At 54.7% G+C, this 19976-nt stretch overlaps 2 protein-coding genes across 4 annotated transcripts in view; both read left to right on the top strand.

The window, feature by feature from the left end:
* The window catches only part of LOC138651639 (alpha-tectorin-like), a 68145-nt gene that overhangs the window by 23080 nt on the left and 25089 nt on the right, over nucleotides 1-19976 (top strand). The gene's annotated exons all lie outside the window — the stretch shown is intronic.
* CTU1 (cytosolic thiouridylase subunit 1) lies at nucleotides 134-19705 on the top strand. 3 transcript variants are annotated; one of them, XM_069741972.1, is made up of 4 exons: nucleotides 134-210; nucleotides 12779-14564; nucleotides 14846-15342; nucleotides 18348-19705. In XM_069741972.1, the coding sequence occupies exons 3-4, from the start codon at nucleotides 14847-14849 to the stop codon at nucleotides 18875-18877; spliced, it is 1026 nt and encodes a 341-aa protein (XP_069598073.1). In that variant the 5' UTR covers nucleotides 134-210; nucleotides 12779-14564; nucleotide 14846; the 3' UTR covers nucleotides 18878-19705. The 3 variants fall into 3 exon arrangements, with proteins under 3 accessions (XP_069598073.1, XP_069598072.1, XP_069598074.1); XM_069741971.1 differs by having other exon boundaries at nucleotides 12779-15342; XM_069741973.1 differs by lacking the exon at nucleotides 12779-14564 and having other exon boundaries at nucleotides 140-210.

The following is a 19976-nucleotide window of genomic DNA, read 5'->3' as shown; positions in this document are numbered from 1 at the left end:
CGTCCGGAATGTACTGCGCATTCAGAAAAAAACTACATTTCCCGGCATGCCATACTTATGCTATTAAATGCTGATAGCTGCTCGGAGCCTGCTGGGAGTTGTAGTTTTAAGTTGTTGTTTGTTTTTTTTTCTTAGGGCTGAACCGGAGGAGAAAAACGTGTTTGTGGGTGAAGTGCTGGGAAAGGAGCGGCTGGAGAGAAGAGCAGGAAGGTGAGAGGGGGAAAGTGTGAGGTGAGGTGAGGGGGGCGGGGAAGAGGTGAGAGGGGAAGGTGTAATGTGTGAGGGGAGCGGGGGGTGAGGTGAGTGGGGAAGGTGTAATGGGTGAGGGGAGCGGAGGGGTGAGGTGAGTGGGGAAGGTGTAATGGGTGAGGGGAGCGGAGGGGTGAGGTGAGTGGGGAAGGTGTAATGGGTGAGGGGAGCGGAGGGGTGAGGTGAGTGGGGAAGGTGTAATGGGTGAGGGGAGCGGAGGGGTGAGGTGAGTGGGGAAGGTGTAATGGGTGAGGGGAGCGGAGGGGTGAGGTGAGTGGGGAAGATGTAATGTGTGAGGGGAGCGGGGGGTGAGGTGAGAGGGGAAGGTGTAATGTGTGAGGGGAGCGGGGGGGTGAGGTGAGTGGGGAAGATCATAGATGTAATGGGTGAGGGGAGTGGGGAAGGTGTGAGGGGAGCGGAGGGGTGAGGTGAGTGGGGAAGGTGTAATGGGTGAGGGGAGCGGGGGGTGAGGTGAGTGGGGAAGGTGTAATGTGTGAGGGGAGCGGGGGTGAGGTGAGTGGGGAAGGTGTAATGGGTGAGGGGAGCGGGGGGTGAGGTGAGTGGGGAAGGTGTAATGGGTGAGGGGAGCGGGGGGTGAGGTGAGAGGGGAAGGTGTAATGTGTGAGGGGGGTGAGGTGAGTGGGGAAGGTGTAATGTGTGAGGGGAGCGGGGGTGAGGTGAGTGGGGAAGGTGTAATGTGTGAGGGGAGCGGGGGTGAGGTGAGTGGGGAAGGTGTAATGTGTGAGGGGAGCGGGGGGGTGAGGTGAGTGGGGAAGATCATAGATGTAATGGGTGAGGGGAGTGGGGAAGGTGTGAGGGGAGCGGAGGGGTGAGGTGAGTGGGGAAGGTGTAATGGGTGAGGGGAGCGGGGGGTGAGGTGAGTGGGGAAGGTGTAATGTGTGAGGGGAGCGGGGGTGAGGTGAGTGGGGAAGGTGTAATGGGTGAGGGGAGCGGGGGGTGAGGTGAGTGGGGAAGGTGTAATGGGTGAGGGGAGCGGGGGGTGAGGTGAGAGGGGAAGGTGTAATGTGTGAGGGGGGTGAGGTGAGTGGGGAAGGTGTAATGTGTGAGGGGAGCGGGGGTGAGGTGAGTGGGGAAGGTGTAATGTGTGAGGGGAGCGGGGGTGAGGTGAGTGGGGAAGGTGTAATGTGTGAGGGGAGCGGGGGGGTGAGGTGAGTGGGGAAGATCATAGATGTAATGGGTGAGGGGAGTGGGGAAGGTGTGAGGGGAGCGGAGGGGTGAGGTGAGTGGGGAAGGTGTAATGGGTGAGGGGAGCGGGGGGTGAGGTGAGTGGGGAAGGTGTAATGTGTGAGGGGAGCGGGGGTGAGGTGAGTGGGGAAGGTGTAATGGGTGAGGGGAGCGGGGGGTGAGGTGAGTGGGGAAGGTGTAATGGGTGAGGGGAGCGGGGGGTGAGGTGAGAGGGGAAGGTGTAATGTGTGAGGGGGGTGAGGTGAGTGGGGAAGGTGTAATGTGTGAGGGGAGCGGGGGTGAGGTGAGTGGGGAAGGTGTAATGTGTGAGGGGAGCGGGGGTGAGGTGAGTGGGGAAGGTGTAATGTGTGAGGGGAGCGGGGGTGAGGTGAGTGGGGAAGGTGTAATGGGTGAGGGGAGCGGGGGGTGAGGTGAGAGGGGAAGGTGTAATGTGTGAGGGGAGCGGGGGTGAGGTGAGTGGGGAAGGTGTAATGGGTGAGGTGAGTGGGGAAGGTGTAATGGGTGAGGGGAGCGGGGGGTGAGGTGAGAGGGGAAGGTGTAATGTGTGAGGGGAGCGGGGGTGAGGTGAGTGGGGAAGGTGTAATGTGTGAGGGGAGCGGAGGTGAGTGGGGAAGGTGTAATGTGTGAGGGGAGCGGGGGTGAGGTGAGTGGGGAAGGTGTAATGTGTGAGGGGAGCGGGGGTGAGGTGAGTGGGGAAGGTGTAATGTGTGAGGGGAGCGGGGGTGAGGTGAGTGGGGAAGGTGTAATGGGTGAGGGGAGCGGGGGGTGAGGTGAGTGGGGAAGGTGTAATGGGTGAGGGGAGCGGGGGGTGAGGTGAGTGGGGAAGGTGTAATGTGTGAGGGGAGCGGAGGGGTGAGGTGAGTGGGGAAGGTGTAATGGGTGAGGGGAGCGGGGGGTGAGGTGAGTGGGGAAGGTGTAATGTGTGAGGGGAGCGGGGGGTGAGGTGAGTGGGGAAGGTGTAATGGGTGAGGGGAGCGGGGGGTGAGGTGAGTGGGGAAGGTGTAATGTGTGAGGGGAGCGGAGGGGTGAGGTGAGTGGGGAAGGTGTAATGGGTGAGGGGAGCGGGGGGTGAGGTGAGAGGGGAAGGTGTAATGTGTGAGGGGAGCGGGGGGTGAGGTGAGTGGGGAAGGTGTAATGGGTGAGGGGAGCGGGGGGTGAGGTGAGTGGGGAAGATCATACATGTAATGTGTGAGGGGAGCGGAGGTGAGTGGGGAGGGTGTAATGTGTGAGGGGAGCGGGGATGAGGTGAGTGGGGAAGGTGTAATGTGTGAGGGGAGCGGGGGGGTGAGGTGAGTGGGGAAGATCATAGATGTAATGGGTGAGGGGAGTGGGGAAGGTGTGAGGGGAGCGGAGGGGTGAGGTGAGTGGGGAAGGTGTAATGGGTGAGGGGAGCGGGGGGTGAGGTGAGTGGGGAAGGTGTAATGTGTGAGGGGAGCGGGGGTGAGGTGAGTGGGGAAGGTGTAATGGGTGAGGGGAGCGGGGGGTGAGGTGAGTGGGGAAGGTGTAATGGGTGAGGGGAGCGGGGGGTGAGGTGAGAGGGGAAGGTGTAATGTGTGAGGGGGGTGAGGTGAGTGGGGAAGGTGTAATGTGTGAGGGGAGCGGGGGTGAGGTGAGTGGGGAAGGTGTAATGTGTGAGGGGAGCGGGGGTGAGGTGAGTGGGGAAGGTGTAATGTGTGAGGGGAGCGGGGGGGTGAGGTGAGTGGGGAAGATCATAGATGTAATGGGTGAGGGGAGTGGGGAAGGTGTGAGGGGAGCGGAGGGGTGAGGTGAGTGGGGAAGGTGTAATGGGTGAGGGGAGCGGGGGGTGAGGTGAGTGGGGAAGGTGTAATGTGTGAGGGGAGCGGGGGTGAGGTGAGTGGGGAAGGTGTAATGGGTGAGGGGAGCGGGGGGTGAGGTGAGTGGGGAAGGTGTAATGGGTGAGGGGAGCGGGGGGTGAGGTGAGAGGGGAAGGTGTAATGTGTGAGGGGGGTGAGGTGAGTGGGGAAGGTGTAATGTGTGAGGGGAGCGGGGGTGAGGTGAGTGGGGAAGGTGTAATGTGTGAGGGGAGCGGGGGTGAGGTGAGTGGGGAAGGTGTAATGTGTGAGGGGAGCGGGGGTGAGGTGAGTGGGGAAGGTGTAATGGGTGAGGGGAGCGGGGGGTGAGGTGAGAGGGGAAGGTGTAATGTGTGAGGGGAGCGGGGGTGAGGTGAGTGGGGAAGGTGTAATGGGTGAGGTGAGTGGGGAAGGTGTAATGGGTGAGGGGAGCGGGGGGTGAGGTGAGAGGGGAAGGTGTAATGTGTGAGGGGAGCGGGGGTGAGGTGAGTGGGGAAGGTGTAATGTGTGAGGGGAGCGGAGGTGAGTGGGGAAGGTGTAATGTGTGAGGGGAGCGGGGGTGAGGTGAGTGGGGAAGGTGTAATGTGTGAGGGGAGCGGGGGTGAGGTGAGTGGGGAAGGTGTAATGTGTGAGGGGAGCGGGGGTGAGGTGAGTGGGGAAGGTGTAATGGGTGAGGGGAGCGGGGGGTGAGGTGAGTGGGGAAGGTGTAATGGGTGAGGGGAGCGGGGGGTGAGGTGAGTGGGGAAGGTGTAATGTGTGAGGGGAGCGGAGGGGTGAGGTGAGTGGGGAAGGTGTAATGGGTGAGGGGAGCGGGGGGTGAGGTGAGTGGGGAAGGTGTAATGTGTGAGGGGAGCGGGGGGTGAGGTGAGTGGGGAAGGTGTAATGGGTGAGGGGAGCGGGGGGTGAGGTGAGTGGGGAAGGTGTAATGTGTGAGGGGAGCGGAGGGGTGAGGTGAGTGGGGAAGGTGTAATGGGTGAGGGGAGCGGGGGGTGAGGTGAGAGGGGAAGGTGTAATGTGTGAGGGGAGCGGGGGGTGAGGTGAGTGGGGAAGGTGTAATGGGTGAGGGGAGCGGGGGGTGAGGTGAGTGGGGAAGATCATACATGTAATGTGTGAGGGGAGCGGAGGTGAGTGGGGAAGGTGTAATGTGTGAGGGGAGCGGGGATGAGGTGAGTGGGGAAGGTGTAATGTGTGAGGGGAGCGGGGGTGAGGTGAGTGGGGAAGGTGTAATGTGTGAGGGGAGCGGGGGTGAGGTGAGTGGGGAAGGTGTAATGTGTGAGGGGAGCGGGGGGTGAGGTGAGTGGGGAAGGTGTAATGGGTGAGGGGAGCGGGGGGTGAGGTGAGTGGGGAAGGTGTAATGTGTGAGGGGAGCGGAGGGGTGAGGTGAGTGGGGAAGGTGTAATGTGTGAGGGGAGCGGGGGGTGAGGTGAGTGGGGAAGGTGTAATGGGTGAGGGGAGCGGGGGGTGAGGTGAGTGGGGAAGATCATAGATGTAATGTGTGAGGGGAGCGGAGGTGAGTGGGGAAGGTGTAATGTGTGAGGGGAGCGGGGGGTGAGGTGAGTGGGGAAGATGTAATTGGTGAGGGGAGCGGGGGGTGAGGTGAGTGGGGAAGGTGTAATGTGTGAGGTGAGTGGGGAAGGTGTAATGTGTGAGGGGAGCGGGGGTGAGGTGAGTGGGGAAGATGTAATGTGTGAGGGGAGCGGGGGGTGAGGTGAGTGGGGAAGGTGTAATGTGTGAGGGGAGCGGGGGGTGAGGTGAGTGGGGAAGGTGTAATGTGTGAGGGGAGCAGGGGGTGAGGTGAGTGGGGAAGGTGTAATGTGTGAGGGGAGCGGGGGGTGAGGTGAGTGGGGAAGGTGTAATGTGTGAGGGGAGCGGGGGGTGAGGTGAGTGGGGAAGATGTAATTGGTGAGGGGAGCGGGGGTGAGGTGAGTGGGGAAGGTGTAATGTGTGAGGTGAGTGGGGAAGGTGTAATGTGTGAGGGGAGTGGGGAAGGTGTAATGTGTGAGGTGAGTGGGGAAGGTGTAATGTGTGAGGGGAGCGGGGGGTGAGGTGAGTGGGGAAGGTGTAACGTGTGAGGTGAGTGGGGTAGGTGTAACGTGTGAGGGGAGCGGGGGGAGAGGGGAGCGGGGGGTGAGGTGAGGGGAGCGGGGGGTGAGGTGAGTGGGGAAGGTGTAATGTGTGAGGGGAGCGGGGGGGTGAGGTGAGTGGGGAAGGTGTAATGTGTGAGGGGAGCGGGGGGTGAGGTGAGTGGGGAAGGTGTGGGGGGTGAGGTGAGTGGGGAAGGTGTAATGGGTGAGGTGAGTGGGGAAGGTGTAATGTGTGAGGGGAGCGGGGGTGAGGTGAGTGGGGAAGGTGTAATGTGTGAGGGGAGCGGGGGGTGAGGTGAGTGGGGAAGGTGTAATGTGTGAGGGGAGCGGGGGTGAGGTGAGTGGGGAAGGTGTAATGTGTGAGGGGAGCGGGGGTGAGGTGAGTGGGGAAGGTGTAATGTGTGAGGGGAGCGGGGGTGAGGTGAGTGGGGAAGGTGTAATGTGTGAGGGGAGCGGGGGGTGAGGTGAGTGGGTAAAGGTGTAATGGGTGAGGGGAGCGGGGGGTGAGGTGAGTGGGGAAGGTGTAATGTGTGAGGGGAGCGGAGGGGTGAGGTGAGTGGGGAAGGTGTAATGGGTGAGGGGAGCGGGGGGTGAGGTGAGAGGGGAAGGTGTAATGTGTGAGGGGAGCGGGGGGTGAGGTGAGTGGGGAAGGTGTAATGGGTGAGGGGAGCGGGGGGTGAGGTGAGTGGGGAAGATCATAGATGTAATGTGTGAGGGGAGCGGAGGTGAGTGGGGAAGGTGTAATGTGTGAGGGGAGCGGGGATGAGGTGAGTGGGGAAGGTGTAATGTGTGAGGGGAGCGGGGGTGAGGTGAGTGGGGAAGGTGTAATGTGTGAGGGGAGCGGGGGTGAGGTGAGTGGGGAAGGTGTAATGTGTGAGGGGAGCGGGGGTGAGGTGAGTGGGGAAGGTGTAATGTGTGAGGGGAGCGGGGGGTGAGGTGAGTGGGGAAGGTGTAATGGGTGAGGGGAGCGGGGGGTGAGGTGAGTGGGGAAGGTGTAATGTGTGAGGGGAGCGGAGGGGTGAGGTGAGTGGGGAAGGTGTAATGGGTGAGGGGAGCGGGGGGTGAGGTGAGAGGGGAAGGTGTAATGTGTGAGGGGAGCGGGGGGTGAGGTGAGTGGGGATGGTGTAATGGGTGAGGGGAGCGGGGGGTGAGGTGAGTGGGGAAGATCATAGATGTAATGTGTGAGGGGAGCGGAGGTGAGTGGGGAAGGTGTAATGTGTGAGGGGAGCGGAGGTGAGTGGGGAAGGTGTAATGTGTGAGGGGAGCGGGGGGTGAGGTGAGTGGGGAAGGTGTAATGGGTGAGGGGAGCGGGGGGTGAGGTGAGTGGGGAAGATCATAGATGTAATGTGTGAGGGGAGCGGAGGTGAGTGGGGAAGGTGTAATGTGTGAGGGGAGCGGGGGGTGAGGTGAGTGGGGAAGATGTAATTGGTGAGGGGAGCGGGGGGTGAGGTGAGTGGGGAAGGTGTAATGTGTGAGGTGAGTGGGGAAGGTGTAATGTGTGAGGGGAGCGGGGGTGAGGTGAGTGGGGAAGATGTAATGTGTGAGGGGAGCGGGGGGTGAGGTGAGTGGGGAAGGTGTAATGTGTGAGGGGAGCGGGGGGTGAGGTGAGTGGGGAAGGTGTAATGTGTGAGGGGAGCGGGGGGTGAGGTGAGTGGGGAAGGTGTAATGGGTGAGGTGAGTGGGGAAGGTGTAATGTGTGAGGGGAGCGGGGGGTGAGGTGAGTGGGGAAGATGTAATTGGTGAGGGGAGCGGGGGTGAGGTGAGTGGGGAAGGTGTAATGTGTGAGGGGAGCGGGGGGTGAGGTGAGTGGGGAAGGTGTAATGTGTGAGGGGAGTGGGGAAGGTGTAATGTGTGAGGTGAGTGGGGAAGGTGTAATGTGTGAGGGGAGCGGGGGGTGAGGTGAGTGGGGAAGGTGTAACGTGTGAGGTGAGTGGGGAAGGTGTAACGTGTGAGGGGAGCGGGGGGTGAGGTGAGGGGAGCGGGGGGTGAGGTGAGTGGGGAAGGTGTAATGTGTGAGGGGAGCGGGGGGGTGAGGTGAGTGGGGAAGGTGTAATGGGTGAGGTGAGTGGGGAAGGTGTGAGGTGAGTGGGGAAGGTGTAATGTGTGAGGGGAGCGGGGGGTGAGGTGAGTGGGGAAGGTGTAATGTGTGAGGGGAGCGGGGGGTGAGGTGAGTGGGGAAGGTGTAATGTGTGAGGGGAGCGGGGGGTGAGGTGAGTGGGGAAGGTGTAATGTGTGAGGGGAGCGGGGGGTGAGGTGAGTGGGGAAGGTGTAATGTGTGAGGGGAGCGGGGGGTGAGGTGAGTGGGGAAGGTGTAATGTGTGAGGGGAGCGGGGGGTGAGGTGAGTGGGGAAGGTGTAATGTGTGAGGGGAGCGGGGGGTGAGGTGAGTGGGGAAGGTGTAATGTGTGAGGTGAGTGGGGAAGGTGTAATGTGTGAGGGGAGCGGGGGGTGAGGTGAGTGGGGAGGGTGTAATGTGTGAGGGGAGCGGGGGGTGAGGTGAGTGGGGAAGGTGTAATGTGTGAGGGGAGCGGGGGGTGAGGTGAGTGGGGAAGGTGTAATGTGTGAGGGGAGCGGGGGGTGAGGTGAGTGGGGAAGGTGTAATGTGTGAGGGGAGCGGGGGGTGAGGTGAGTGGGGAAGGTGTAATGTGTGAGGGGAGTGGGGAAGGTGTAATGTGTGAGGTGAGTGGGGAAGGTGTAATGTGTGAGGTGAGTGGGGAAGGTGTAATGTGTGAGGGGAGTGGGGAAGGTGTAACGTGTGAGGGGAGCGGGGGGTGAGGTGAGTGGGGAAGGTGTAACGTGTGAGGGGAGCGGGGGGTGAGGTGAGTGGGGAAGGTGTAACGTGTGAGGGGAGCGGGGGGTGAGGTGAGTGGGGAAGGTGTAACGTGTGAGGGGAGCGGGGGGTGAGGTGAGTGGGGAAGGTGTAACGTGTGAGGGGAGCGGGGGGTGAGGTGAGTGGGGAAGGTGTAACGTGTGAGGTGAGTGGGGAAGGTGTAACGTGTGAGGGGAGCGGGGGGTGAGGTGAGTGGGGAAGGTGTAACGTGTGAGGGGAGCGGGGGGTGAGGTGAGTGGGGAAGGTGTAACGTGTGAGGGGAGCGGGGGGTGAGGTGAGTGGGGAAGGTGTAACGTGTGAGGGGAGCGGGGGGTGAGGTGAGTGGGGAAGGTGTAACGTGTGAGGGGAGCGGGGGGTGAGGTGAGTGGGGAGGGTGTAATGTGTGAGGGGAGCGGGGGGTGAGGTGAGTGGGGAAGGTGTAATGGGTGAGGTGAGTGGGGAAGGTGTAATGTGTGAGGGGAGCGGGGGTGAGGTGAGTGGGGAAGGTGTAATGTGTGAGGGGAGCGGGGGGTGAGGTGAGTGGGGAAGGTGTAATGTGTGAGGGGAGCGGGGGGTGAGGTGAGTGGGGAAGGTGTAATGTGTGAGGGGAGCGGGGGGGTGAGGTGAGTGGGGAAGGTGTAATGGGTGAGGTGAGTGGGGAAGGTGTAATGTGTGAGGGGAGCGGGGGTGAGGTGAGTGGGGAAGGTGTAATGTGTGAGGGGAGCGGGGGGTGAGGTGAGTGGGGAAGGTGTAATGTGTGACTGGGGAGGGGGAAGATGTGAGGGGAGAAGGGGAGGGGAAGGTGTGAGGTGAGGGGAATTGGGGAACGTGCAGGATCATCACTCACCAATATGAGGGTGGAGCTGTCAACCGTAGTGAGGGTCATTGTCAGGCATTTAAAGGGCCGCCATCACACATTTCCCTCATGTGACTGCTAATCCCTCCTTTTCTCTTTTTCCTCCCTATTTATCCTGGATCCAGGGGTGGATTAAGGGTAGCCAGGGCCCCGGGCTGTTCAGACACTGTGGGCCCCCCCGGTCATGTGACGGGGGTCATGTGACGGGGGTCATGTGACGGGGGTCATGTGACGGGGGTCATGTGACATACCCGAACCAGATTATTCCAGAAAAATGGCCGGGCCCTACTCTACTGTAACCTATTAAATATTTACAATTTAGGTATATTTTGACCAATAATATCACATACAAGGAACAAATACCACTGCGCCATGATCAGACCACAAATTACAACCACAGTGATCGAATAATATCACATACAAGGAACAAATACCACCGCACCATGTCAAGACCACATATTACCACTTGGTGACCAAATAGCACATACAAGGGACAAATACCACAACACTATTTCCAGACCACATATTACCACCACATAGTGACTGAATACTACAATACTGATCAGTAATAAAAAAAACACACAAAAAAAACACAATACTATCACCATAAGTGCCAGTATTCACAGGAGATCTGTACTTAGTATGCAGTGTCTGTGTAGAGGTAATACAGTGATCACTGGTGACATTGTACACAGGACCTCTGTATATAGTATACAGTGTATAGTGTCAGTGTATAGGTAACACTGACTCACCAGTGACGTCTCTAGGTGAAGTCCTTCATCTTTCATCCAGCACAGACCGCCATCATTTCTTCCAGCCAGGACTCGTTTCTGCAGGAAATAACACAGTTATCTCGAGCTCCGCTTGCAGAACACATTACTTAATTTTTCACAACTTCTACATTACAACACAAAGAAAAAAAGGCGATATAGTGTCACTCTGCACAGTAACAGGACCGCCTCCCCATTTAAAACAGTATACTCAAAATATAAAATAAATACATCACTGCAGTAATAATATCCCTTAATTAGCCCCTATGGTAATAATATTCCCCATCCTGGCCCCGTTTATCTCATTCCTGGCTCCAGCCATATGTTCTCCCATCCTGCCCTCATGAGTATCCATTCTACACCATATGATCTCCCCATCCTGCCCCATCTGCCTCCATCGTATCCATCCTGCCCATGATCCAATCCTGCCACGTCTCTAAATTCTGCCCATGCCTCCAGTCCTGCCCCCAGTGTGTCCAGCAATCTGCCCCAGTGTATCCAGCATTGCCCCAGTGTCTCCAGCATTGCCCCAGTGTCTCCAGCATTGCCCCAGTGTCTCCAGCATTGCCCCAGTGTCTCCAGCATTGCCCCAGTGTCTCCAGCATTGCCCCAGTGTCTCCAGCAATCTTCCCCAGTGTCTCCAGCATTGCCCCAATGTCTCCAGCAATCTGCCCCAATGTCTTCAGCAATCTGCCCCAGTGTGTCCTCCAGCAATCTGCCCCAGTGTCTCCAGCATTGCCCCAGTGTCTCCAGCATTGCCCCAGTGTCTCCAGCATTGCCCCAGTGTGTCCTCCAGCATTGCCCCAGTGTGTCCTTCAGCATTGCCCCAGTGTGTCCTCCAGCATTGCCCCAGTGTGTCCTCCAGCATTGCCCCAGTGTGTCCTCCAGCATTACCCCAGTGTGTCCTCCAGCAATCTGCCCCAGTGTCTCCAGCAATCTGCCCCAGTGTCTCCAGCAATCTGCCCCAGTGTCTCCAGCAATCATCTGCCCCAGTGTGTCCAGCAATCTGCCCCAGTGTGTCCAGCAATCTGCCCCAGTGTGTCCAGCAATCTGCCCCAGTGTCTCCAGCAATCTGCCCCAGTGTCTCCAGCAATCTTCCCCAGTGTCTCCAGCATTGCCCCAATGTCTCCAGCAATCTGCCCCAGTGTGTCCTCCAGCAATCTGCCCCAGTGTGTCCTCCAGCAATCTGCCCCAGTGTCTCCAGCATTGCCCCAGTGTCTCCAGCAATCTGCCCCAGTGTCTCCAGCAATCTGCCCCCAGTGTGTCCTCCAGCAATTTGCCCCAGTGTCTCCAGCATTGCCCCCAGTGTGTTCAGCATTGCCCCAGTGTGTCCTCCAGCATTACCCCAGTGTGTCCTCCAGCAATCTGCCCCAGTCTGTCCAGCAGTATGACCCAGTGTCTCCAGCAATCATCTGCCCCAGTGTGTCCAGCAATCTGCCCGTGTCTCCAGCAATCTGCCCCAGTGTCTCCAGCAATCTGCCCCAGTGTCTCCAGCATTGCCCCAGTGTGTCCTCCAGCAATCTGCCCCAGTGTGTCCTCCAGCAATCTGCCCCAGTGTCTCCAGCGTTGCCCCAGTGTCTCCAGCGTTGCCCCAGTGTCTCCAGCAATCTGCCCCAGTGTCTCCAGCAATCTGCCCCAGTGTCTCCAGCAATCTGCCCTTAGTGTCCCCCAGCATTGCCCCAGTGTCTCCAGCATTGCCTCAGTGTCTCCAGCATTGCCCCAGTGTCTCCAGCAATCTGCCCCAGTGTCTCCAGCAATCTGCCCCAGTGTCTCCAGCATTGCCCCAGTGTGTCCTCCAGCATTGCCCCAGTGTCTCCAGCATTGCCCCCAGTGTGTCCTCCAGCATTGCCCCCAGTGTGTCCTCCAGCATTGCCCCCCAGTGTGTCCTCCAGCATTGCCCCCCAGTGTGTCCACCGTAACCGTTAGCTCAAAAAACAAAAAAAAACAAACAGTCCCCTCACCTGTCCGCGCTCCAGGCGGCGAGCTCCTTCCAGCAGCGCACACTCGCCGGCGACTGACAATGACGTCAGACGCCGGCGACGTGTGCGCCTGTGGCCGACATCAGCCGCCAGCCTCCAATTGGCTGGCGGCTGTTGTTGTTAACTATTGATGTGCCGGCGCGCGCCCGCACGTCAATAGGAGACCGCCGCAGCGCTGCAAGGGGCCCGGTGAGCAGATGAGGAGGGGCCCGATGCGGACCCCCGCTCTCTGCCCACCGGGTCCGGGGGCACATACATGCCGGCCCGGCGGCGGGCATTCACAGACGATTATCAGAGGGTCAATCTGTGCGGTAGCCCAGGGCCCCCCCAGACCACTGGGCCCTGGGCTACCGCCCATATTGACCCTCTGATAATCCGCCCCTGCCTGGATCCATACTTGTTTTTCCTTCCCCTTCGCCATGCGAGGTCTTTTTTTTCCCTTGTAGTTCTGATTGCCGCCAGTCACATAACCATAAAATAAATAAACCGAAAAAAAACACAGAAGGGAGAAAAAACTCAAATTGCTTGAAATGGTTAAAAAAAAACCTCCATTCCGCCAGTGTTTTGCGTTTCCATTTTTACTGCACTTGCCATATGGAAATATCACCTGGGAATAAGATTCTCCTGGTCGGCACGATGGCGGCAACCACAGACTTATATAGCGGGGTGTTGTTTTTTTTTTTTTTTTTAAAGTAAATAACTTTTTTTTTTTCTTTGTTGCCATTTTTCCGTTCTTGTAACTTCCTATTTCCCATTGAGGGGCCGTGCATGTAGTTTTTTTTTTTCTCTTTCGGAATATTGCGGCTACCAAGAAAACCCCAAAAGTTGGGCGTTTGACCTGCGTCTAACAGCAGCGACTGGAACTGGCTCTGATCGCTGCTGATTAACCGTTTCACTGTCAGTCTAAGAGCAGCATGTCTAGGGAGCGATTGCAAAAATTGGCCCTGACCCTTAAGATGTTTGCCGGAGAGGAGGTCCCAGGGAGGCACTGAAGGTCTTGTTGCTTCTGTTTCAGGGTGGATCCGTCTCCGTCGGAGGGCAGAGGCTCAGTGCTGTCAGGAGATCCATCGCGTTGACTTCTTCGCAGCCATCGGATCAGTTTGGTCAGAGACTCTGGAGATCGGAGAGTGTTGCGGACAGCGTTGGAGGACTCCCCGCTATCAGTTGTTCCCTGTTCTCCCCTCTTTGCCCCCCGCTATGTCACTGCTTCCGATGGCGGATGGATATGCTGACACCACTGCCTGCCCTCCTCAGATTGGCGGCAGCTCCAGTACAGAAACAGCAATACAAATCCAGATCGAGGTCCACAGCCCTCCGTACGACGTCGACCCGGAGGAGGGTCAGTCGCGCTCGGTTACACCCACCGTGGACCACGAGCGAGTGACTACTGCTCACTGCGCCTTCGGGTCACCTGCCTGGTGCTTTTTTGGGGTCCCGGGAGGATCCCCCAATATACAGCGTGAGCTCGTTGTTACCTGTAAGCTGTGCCGTGCCCAGGTACGAAGGGGCATTAATCCGGGCAAGGTCGGCACCACCTGTCTCCTCACTCACCTGGAGAGGCGGCATGGCATGACCAGACAGGAGGTCTACGAGAAAGCCGTGACATTGGGGTACTGTGGCCCCAAGCCGATGTTTGCTGCCCTGTCCTCGGAGTGTGTTGGTGGAAGACGAGTCGCTTCTAAGAGATCCGGGGCGTTCATCTCTTCCTCAGATGATGACGACGAGGACGTGTCCATACGTCAAACCACGACCGCCCCCGCTACTTCATCCGGATTCCCTGCCGCCACCTCCAGCTCCCCGTCAGATAGGCAGAACCAAGGAGGCCGTACCAGGTCCTCCGCGTACCGGCAGGCTTTACGGGACCGTCTTCTCGGCAGCATGCACTTGTTCTGCGAGGTCTGCCACGCCTTAGTGCTGTCCGGAGAACGCAGCCAGAGTGGGCGGGACCTGGCACTAGAAACGCATTTCTCCACCAATCACCCACAGATGTTCAAGCTCTTAAAGAGCGGAGCTGCCAGAGATGTGCGCCTCGGTGGTCTGTGTCCTTCCAGTTCTTTGCCGTCTTCTGTCCAGCGTTGATCCTCAACTCTTGCAGAACTTACTTTATTCCTGTCCTACCTCCGACCCGTCACCTCGGGCACATTCACCGCTCATCGACAACCCTTGCCCTCCATACGCCGCCCGGCGGATCCTCCTCACCTGCTTCTACAAAGACATTGAACTAATCTCTGGATGACTTTCAGTTACTTTTTCTCTTGGATGCTTTCCGAGAGCTGATATCGGGGCGTGACACCTGGTTATGAGCCGGTCGTAGACAGCTACCATTGAGCAGAACGTGTATTGCCCACTTAATGGGGCCGATGAACTGGGCACATCCTGTAAATGCTCCAGCACGATCGGTGGATAGAAATTACCAAAAAGGACCTCGGTCTAGCCACCATGTCTGTGGTCCATGACTGTCGGCGTGTAGTTCTCCGATCCTTCTACCTACCGGCGCCACCTCTGATTAGTACCGTGTGCGTCAAGATGGACCTACTAATCGGAAAAGGCTCTGGGGATGTCTTCAAGTAGGAGGTTGTTCGCAGGGCTCCAGTCCCTTGGCCATGGACTTCCTTTGAATGGGTGGTAACCAGAGGAGCGATTTGCAGGACATGATCTAGCGGCCACGTCAGTATGCCGTAGGCATGTGGACATGCTGGCAACCATAGCCCTTCTTCTGATTAGTAGTCCTTGTTATGGCATGGCACACACATGGCGTTATGTCAAGGCGGCTAATCAAGAGGTGCCAGATGTATCGGCAGGTAGGAGACATTTTGCAGGACTTTTAGCCAACTGCCACCGGTATGGTTTGATCATGTCTAGCGGTAACTCGTATGCCCCTAGCAGTGCCGAAGGTTTCCGTTTTCCATTTTGGACCCCGTGTAAGGTGTCCCACTCCTCGCTCTTTTCTATTCTCTATGGCTCTGTTTGGAGCCTCCAGACACATGACTCATTTTGGGGGCACAACGTCTTGGGTAGAGTCTGTTAAGTCCCCAGAGGATGTCCCAGGTGACAATTTGTTGACCCGTTTCCTTTTCGCCAGGATGCCCGTGAATTGCAGTAGTTGTGAGACCCGACGCGCCGCTTTACGGAGACCCAAGACCGGCCATTCAGTGTGCAAGGAGTGCTTCTTCCATGCTTTCGAGGAGGAGGTCCACCATACCATTGTGTCAGCCAAGCTCTTTCAGCCGGGGGAGAAGGTCGGCATTGGAGCTTCGGGTGGGAAAGACTCCACGGTCCTTGCCCACGTGTTAAAGGTTCTGAACGGACGCTACAATTACGGCTTAGAGCTCATTCTCATCTCCGTGGACGAAGGCATCTCCGGATACAGAGACGACTCCTTAGAGACGGTGAAAAGGAACCAACTTCAGTACGAGCTGCCATTGAAGATCGTGTCCTACCGGGAGCTGTACGGATGGAGCATGGACCAGATCGTCCAGCAAGTGGGGCTGAAGAACAACTGCACGTTTTGTGGGGTATTCAGAAGACAAGCTCTGGACCGGGGCGCCATCATGCTGGGGGTCAACAAGATCTGCACAGGTTAGTAGTCTTAGGGGGGGCCACCGTACAAGCTGCCGTGCACAACGTCAAGCTTCATTCTTGGATCCAGGGCTGCTTTCTCATGGCGAACCCGTTGATTAAAGGGACAGTGGAGGCACGTCTCCTAGGTACTGCGACTTAGTCTTACACAAGTGAATGAGACTGAGCCACAGTACCAAGGACGGCCACGACAGTGTGTGGAGTGGCGCCCTGTTAGCAATGGGGACGAGATGGAATGCCACTGCCCCTTCAATCAACTAATCGGTAGAGGAGTCAGGAGCCCGATCCGGAGGGAAGGACATCTGTATCGTAATCCTGGTAAAACCAGCCAAAGAGAGCGTGTCACCAGAAAAGTCTCCGCAGTGTTTTTATTTCCCTGTATAACAGTTTTTATTAAAAGTTAAAAATCTTGCAATTCTCACACCGGCCATTAGGTTTTTTTTTTTTTTTTAAAGACCCCTGTTTCAGGAAATGCACTTGTACATTAGCAGCAATGGACCAACACAGACCTCAACTCTAGCACATGCTCATTAGATGCTTTGGGGTAAAGGTCATTGTGAAAGGAGGTGAGCTGTGACATCATCTATTGTGAATGGTGGATCCTGTGTTATCTACTGTATATAGAGGAGTTATCAGTCATTGTACAGGAGGAGGAGGTGAGCTGTGACCTCACCTATTGTGGATGTTGGATCCTGTGTTATCTACTGTATATAGAGATGTTATCAGTCATTGTACAGGAGGAGGAGGTGAGCTGTGACATCACCTATTGTGAATGGTGGATCCTGTGTTATCTTCTGTATATAGAGGTGTTATCAGTCATTGTACAGGAGGAGGAAGTGAGCTGTGACATCACCTATTGTGAATTGTGTATCCTGTGTTATCTACTGTATATAGAGATGTTATCAGTCATTGTACAGGAGGAGGAGGTGAGCTGTTACATCACCTATTGTGAATGGTGGTTCCTGTGTTATCTACTGTATATAGAGGTGTTATCAGTCATTGTACAGGAGGAGGAGGTGAGCTGTAACATCACCTATTGTGAATGGTGGATCCTGTGTTATCTACTGTATATAGAGGTGTTATCAGTCATTGTACAGTAGGAGGAGGTGAGCTGTGGCATCACCTATTGTGAATGGTGGATCCTGTGTTATCTACTGTATATAGAGGTGTTATCAGTCATTGTACAGGAGGAGGTGAGTTGTGACATCACCTATTGTGAATGGTTGTTCCTGTGTTATCTACTGTATGTAGAGGTGTTATCAGTCATTGTACAGGAGGAAGAGGTGAGCTGTGACATCTCCTATTGTGTTAGTAGAAGTGTTTTTAGTCATGGCAATCCTGACTCTGCTGATAAAGAGACTGACGAAAACTCTTCCAGGAATTATGAGTCTAAAATAGCCCCAGTGGTCGGTGCGAAAACTGCAGATTTTTTTTTAAAATTTACATGTAACACAATAATCTGATTTATCCAGTGCGCCCTATTCTGATGACACATTCCCTTTAATGCCCTTTCAGGGTGACTATTATTTGAGTATATCTGCCTGGTTACCGAAATCTCTTATCTGCTGCACAGTATACTGCCTCCCCATGCTACACAGACTTGATTCATATTCCTTACCATTCTTTATCGGTGTTTACAAATGTAATATGTGTATCCAGTTTGGCGAGGCTTTTTCTGCTGTACAGTGGACTTCCTCTACATGTAAGACAGACTACTTTTATCTTGCTAGTGTGGCTCAATATTGTTTATGGGTGACTACTATTTGCGTGTATGTATCTGGTAACAGAAAGCTGTACAGTAGACTGCCTCTGTATGTTAGATGTTTTTGTTTATTTTTTTATTTTTTTTTAAGTTTCAGCATCTTACTTCCAAGCACACATACTCAAGCAGTAGTCACCCTGAAAGGTTAAGATATATAAAGGGACAGTCTACTGTACAGCAAATAGATGACTGTAACCAGATATTTCTAATGAAACGTTAGTTTAAAAAAATATATACCTTATTAAGGGGCAAAAAAATAAAAATCTGTGTAACATAGAAGCAGTCTACTGTGCAGCAGATAAAAGCTGCTCGTAACTAGATACATAAATTTAAGGTAAATGGTAGTAATCCAGAAAGGATATTAAGGGATGTAAAACAAGTCTGTGCAGCATGGAGAGGCAGTGTACTGTACAGCTGTTTGTGTGCTCGGTAGTAGTAAGCTCTATCAGCTATACAGCACACTGCCTCGACATGCTGCACAGACTTGTTTTTATGTCCCTTAACATCCTTTCTGGATAATTTCCATTTAAGTATATGTATCTAGGTACAAGAAGCTGCTATATGCTGTACACTAGACTGGCTCTGTATACTGCACAGACTTGTTTTTAGGTCTTTAATCCGGATGCCTTGGATGTAGGAAACTCTGTCTGCTGCACAATAACGTGATACAGACTTGTTTTATTGCCCTTAAATATCTTTGGAGTAAACATTTTAGAGCACGCTTCCTGTAACCAGATACCTATAAATTATCTGCTGTACAGTAGACTGTCTCTACATGGCACACAGACTTGTTTTATGACCCTTATATCCTCTTAGAGTGATGTGCTGTACGGTAGACTGCCTCTACACGCTACACATACATGTTATACGACCCTTCTCTCCGCTCAGGGTGACATCTGCTGTACAGTAGACTGCCTCTACATGGCACACAGACTTGTTTTATGACCCTTATATCCTCTTAGAGTGATGTACTGTACGGTAGACTGCCTCTACACGCTACACATACATGTTATATGACCCTTCTCTCCGCTCAGGGTGACATCTGCTGTACAGTAGACCGCCTCTACATACTACACAGACTTGTTAAAGGTGTTACTTGCACAAATAACATAAAAATGAGATTGCAAAGCAAGTGATAGAGTGAGAGATGTAGGGCAGACAGGGCTTCCTGCGACCATGCAGTACAATAGACTGCCTCTCCACACTACACAGACTTACTACTCCTGCCATTTTTTACTCCCAGGTCATAACGCAGACGACATAGCGGAAACCGTCCTGATGAATTTTCTTCGAGGGGACATTGCTCGCTTGCGGCGCTGCACAGCCATCACCACGGGCAGCGAAGGCGCCATCCCGCGCTGCAAGCCCCTGAAGTACGCCTACGAGAAGGAGATCGTGCTGTACGCCTACTTCAAAAAGCTGGACTACTTTTCCACCGAATGCATCTACTCCCCGAACGCCTACCGGGGCCACGCCCGCGCCTTCCTGAAGGAGCTGGAGGCTTTACGGCCCAGCGCCATCATGGACATCATCCACTCCGGGGAAAACCTGTCGGTGAGGGAAGACGTGCGGATGCCGGTCCAGGGAACCTGCACGCGCTGCGGCTACATCTCCAGCCAGGGACTCTGCAAGGCGTGCGTCCTCCTGGAGGGTCTCAACCGGGGGCTCCCCAAACTGGGGATCGGGAAACACCACAAACTGCACCACAAACTCCTGGCGCAGGAACCACTGAGCGAAGCGGAGACCCGAAAGCTGAAAGTCGTGGACTTCTGAGCACTAGAGACCCCTCCCAACGCCATATTATATTACGGGGCTGTGCTGCAATACCCGGACTGACCTGCGGACAGGTGTGGCGCTGTTTTTTGTTTATTTTTGCAGGGGAAGAGGTGCAGTCATTCTTGTCTTCGACCGTCCCTTTAAGAAGTCACAAGCACATTAATAAAAAAAAATACTTCTAGGCTATCACCAAAGAACTGAATGCAACTTATGGTCGAAAATATTTGTGGGACAGATCGATCCCCCGTCAAGAGTTGCATGTAGAAGTTTTAAGATTTTTATTTTTTTTTTAAATATATATATTTTTTTGTTTCAATTCTGTGCGGAAAGTTGTGTGACTAAAAGGAAACCATCAACAAGCAGGTCGGCTGATCTTAGTAATGCGTGTCCTTTAATTTTAGCCGTGACTGCCGAGTGTAAAGCTGAATTTGTCTCTGAACGACCGTAAAATCTGAAATTGCACCCGTGGGCACTCAGAGTGCTAAGTTGAGACTTGTAAAACTATCAGATCTGTCACCTGCAACTTGTTGATGGTTTCCATTGTGAATGCATTTTTTTTTTCCAGCAATGTACATAGTAAAACATTATTCTAGTGAGTTAGTGACAATAGCACTTGCATCAGAAGGATTGCACGGTCCGTATTAAAGGGGATCTGACCGCTAAGATTTAAAAAAGTCATATGCAGTATATATGTAAACAGACGTGTGATATGTCATGTTGGAGGAGCCGACCTGCTCTGTTCATTTCTTTTATATTTTGTGAAATTCTTAACATTCTTTTTTTTTTTTTTTGCTGCAATAAAAAATAAAATGCTGCAATACTGTACACACCCTGCAATGTGATGGAAGAACGCCACCAGGTCTTATTACAGATGACTAGTCTACAATGTGCATGAACGTAACCCCAACATGGACAATGGGAACACACAGACGTATATTCATTCATTGGGAGAAACAATCGTGTACATAGGAGCAGTATTATAGTAGTTATATTCTTGTATATAGGAGCAGTATTATAGTAGTTATATTCTTGTACATAGGATCAGTATTATAGTAGTTATATTCTTGTACATAGGGGCAGTATTATAGTAGTTATA

The sequence above is a fragment of the Ranitomeya imitator genome, chromosome 10, assembly GCF_032444005.1.
Source record: "Ranitomeya imitator isolate aRanImi1 chromosome 10, aRanImi1.pri, whole genome shotgun sequence".
Classification (NCBI taxonomy): domain Eukaryota; kingdom Metazoa; phylum Chordata; class Amphibia; order Anura; family Dendrobatidae; genus Ranitomeya; species Ranitomeya imitator.
The sequence above is the reverse complement of the archived record's forward strand: the minus strand, read 5'-3'. Positions and strand labels throughout refer to the sequence as shown.

What these genes read in the sequence shown, in the direction of transcription:
- CTU1 (XM_069741971.1), top strand. Translation starts at nt 14,637, where the DNA reads ATGCCCCTAGCAGTGCCGAAGGTTTCCGTTTTCCATTTTGGACCCCGT. An exon ending in GGTCAACAAGATCTGCACAG is followed by an intron (nt 15,343 to 18,347) that starts GTTAGTAGTCTT and finishes TTTTACTCCCAG; the next exon opens with GTCATAACGCAGACGACATA.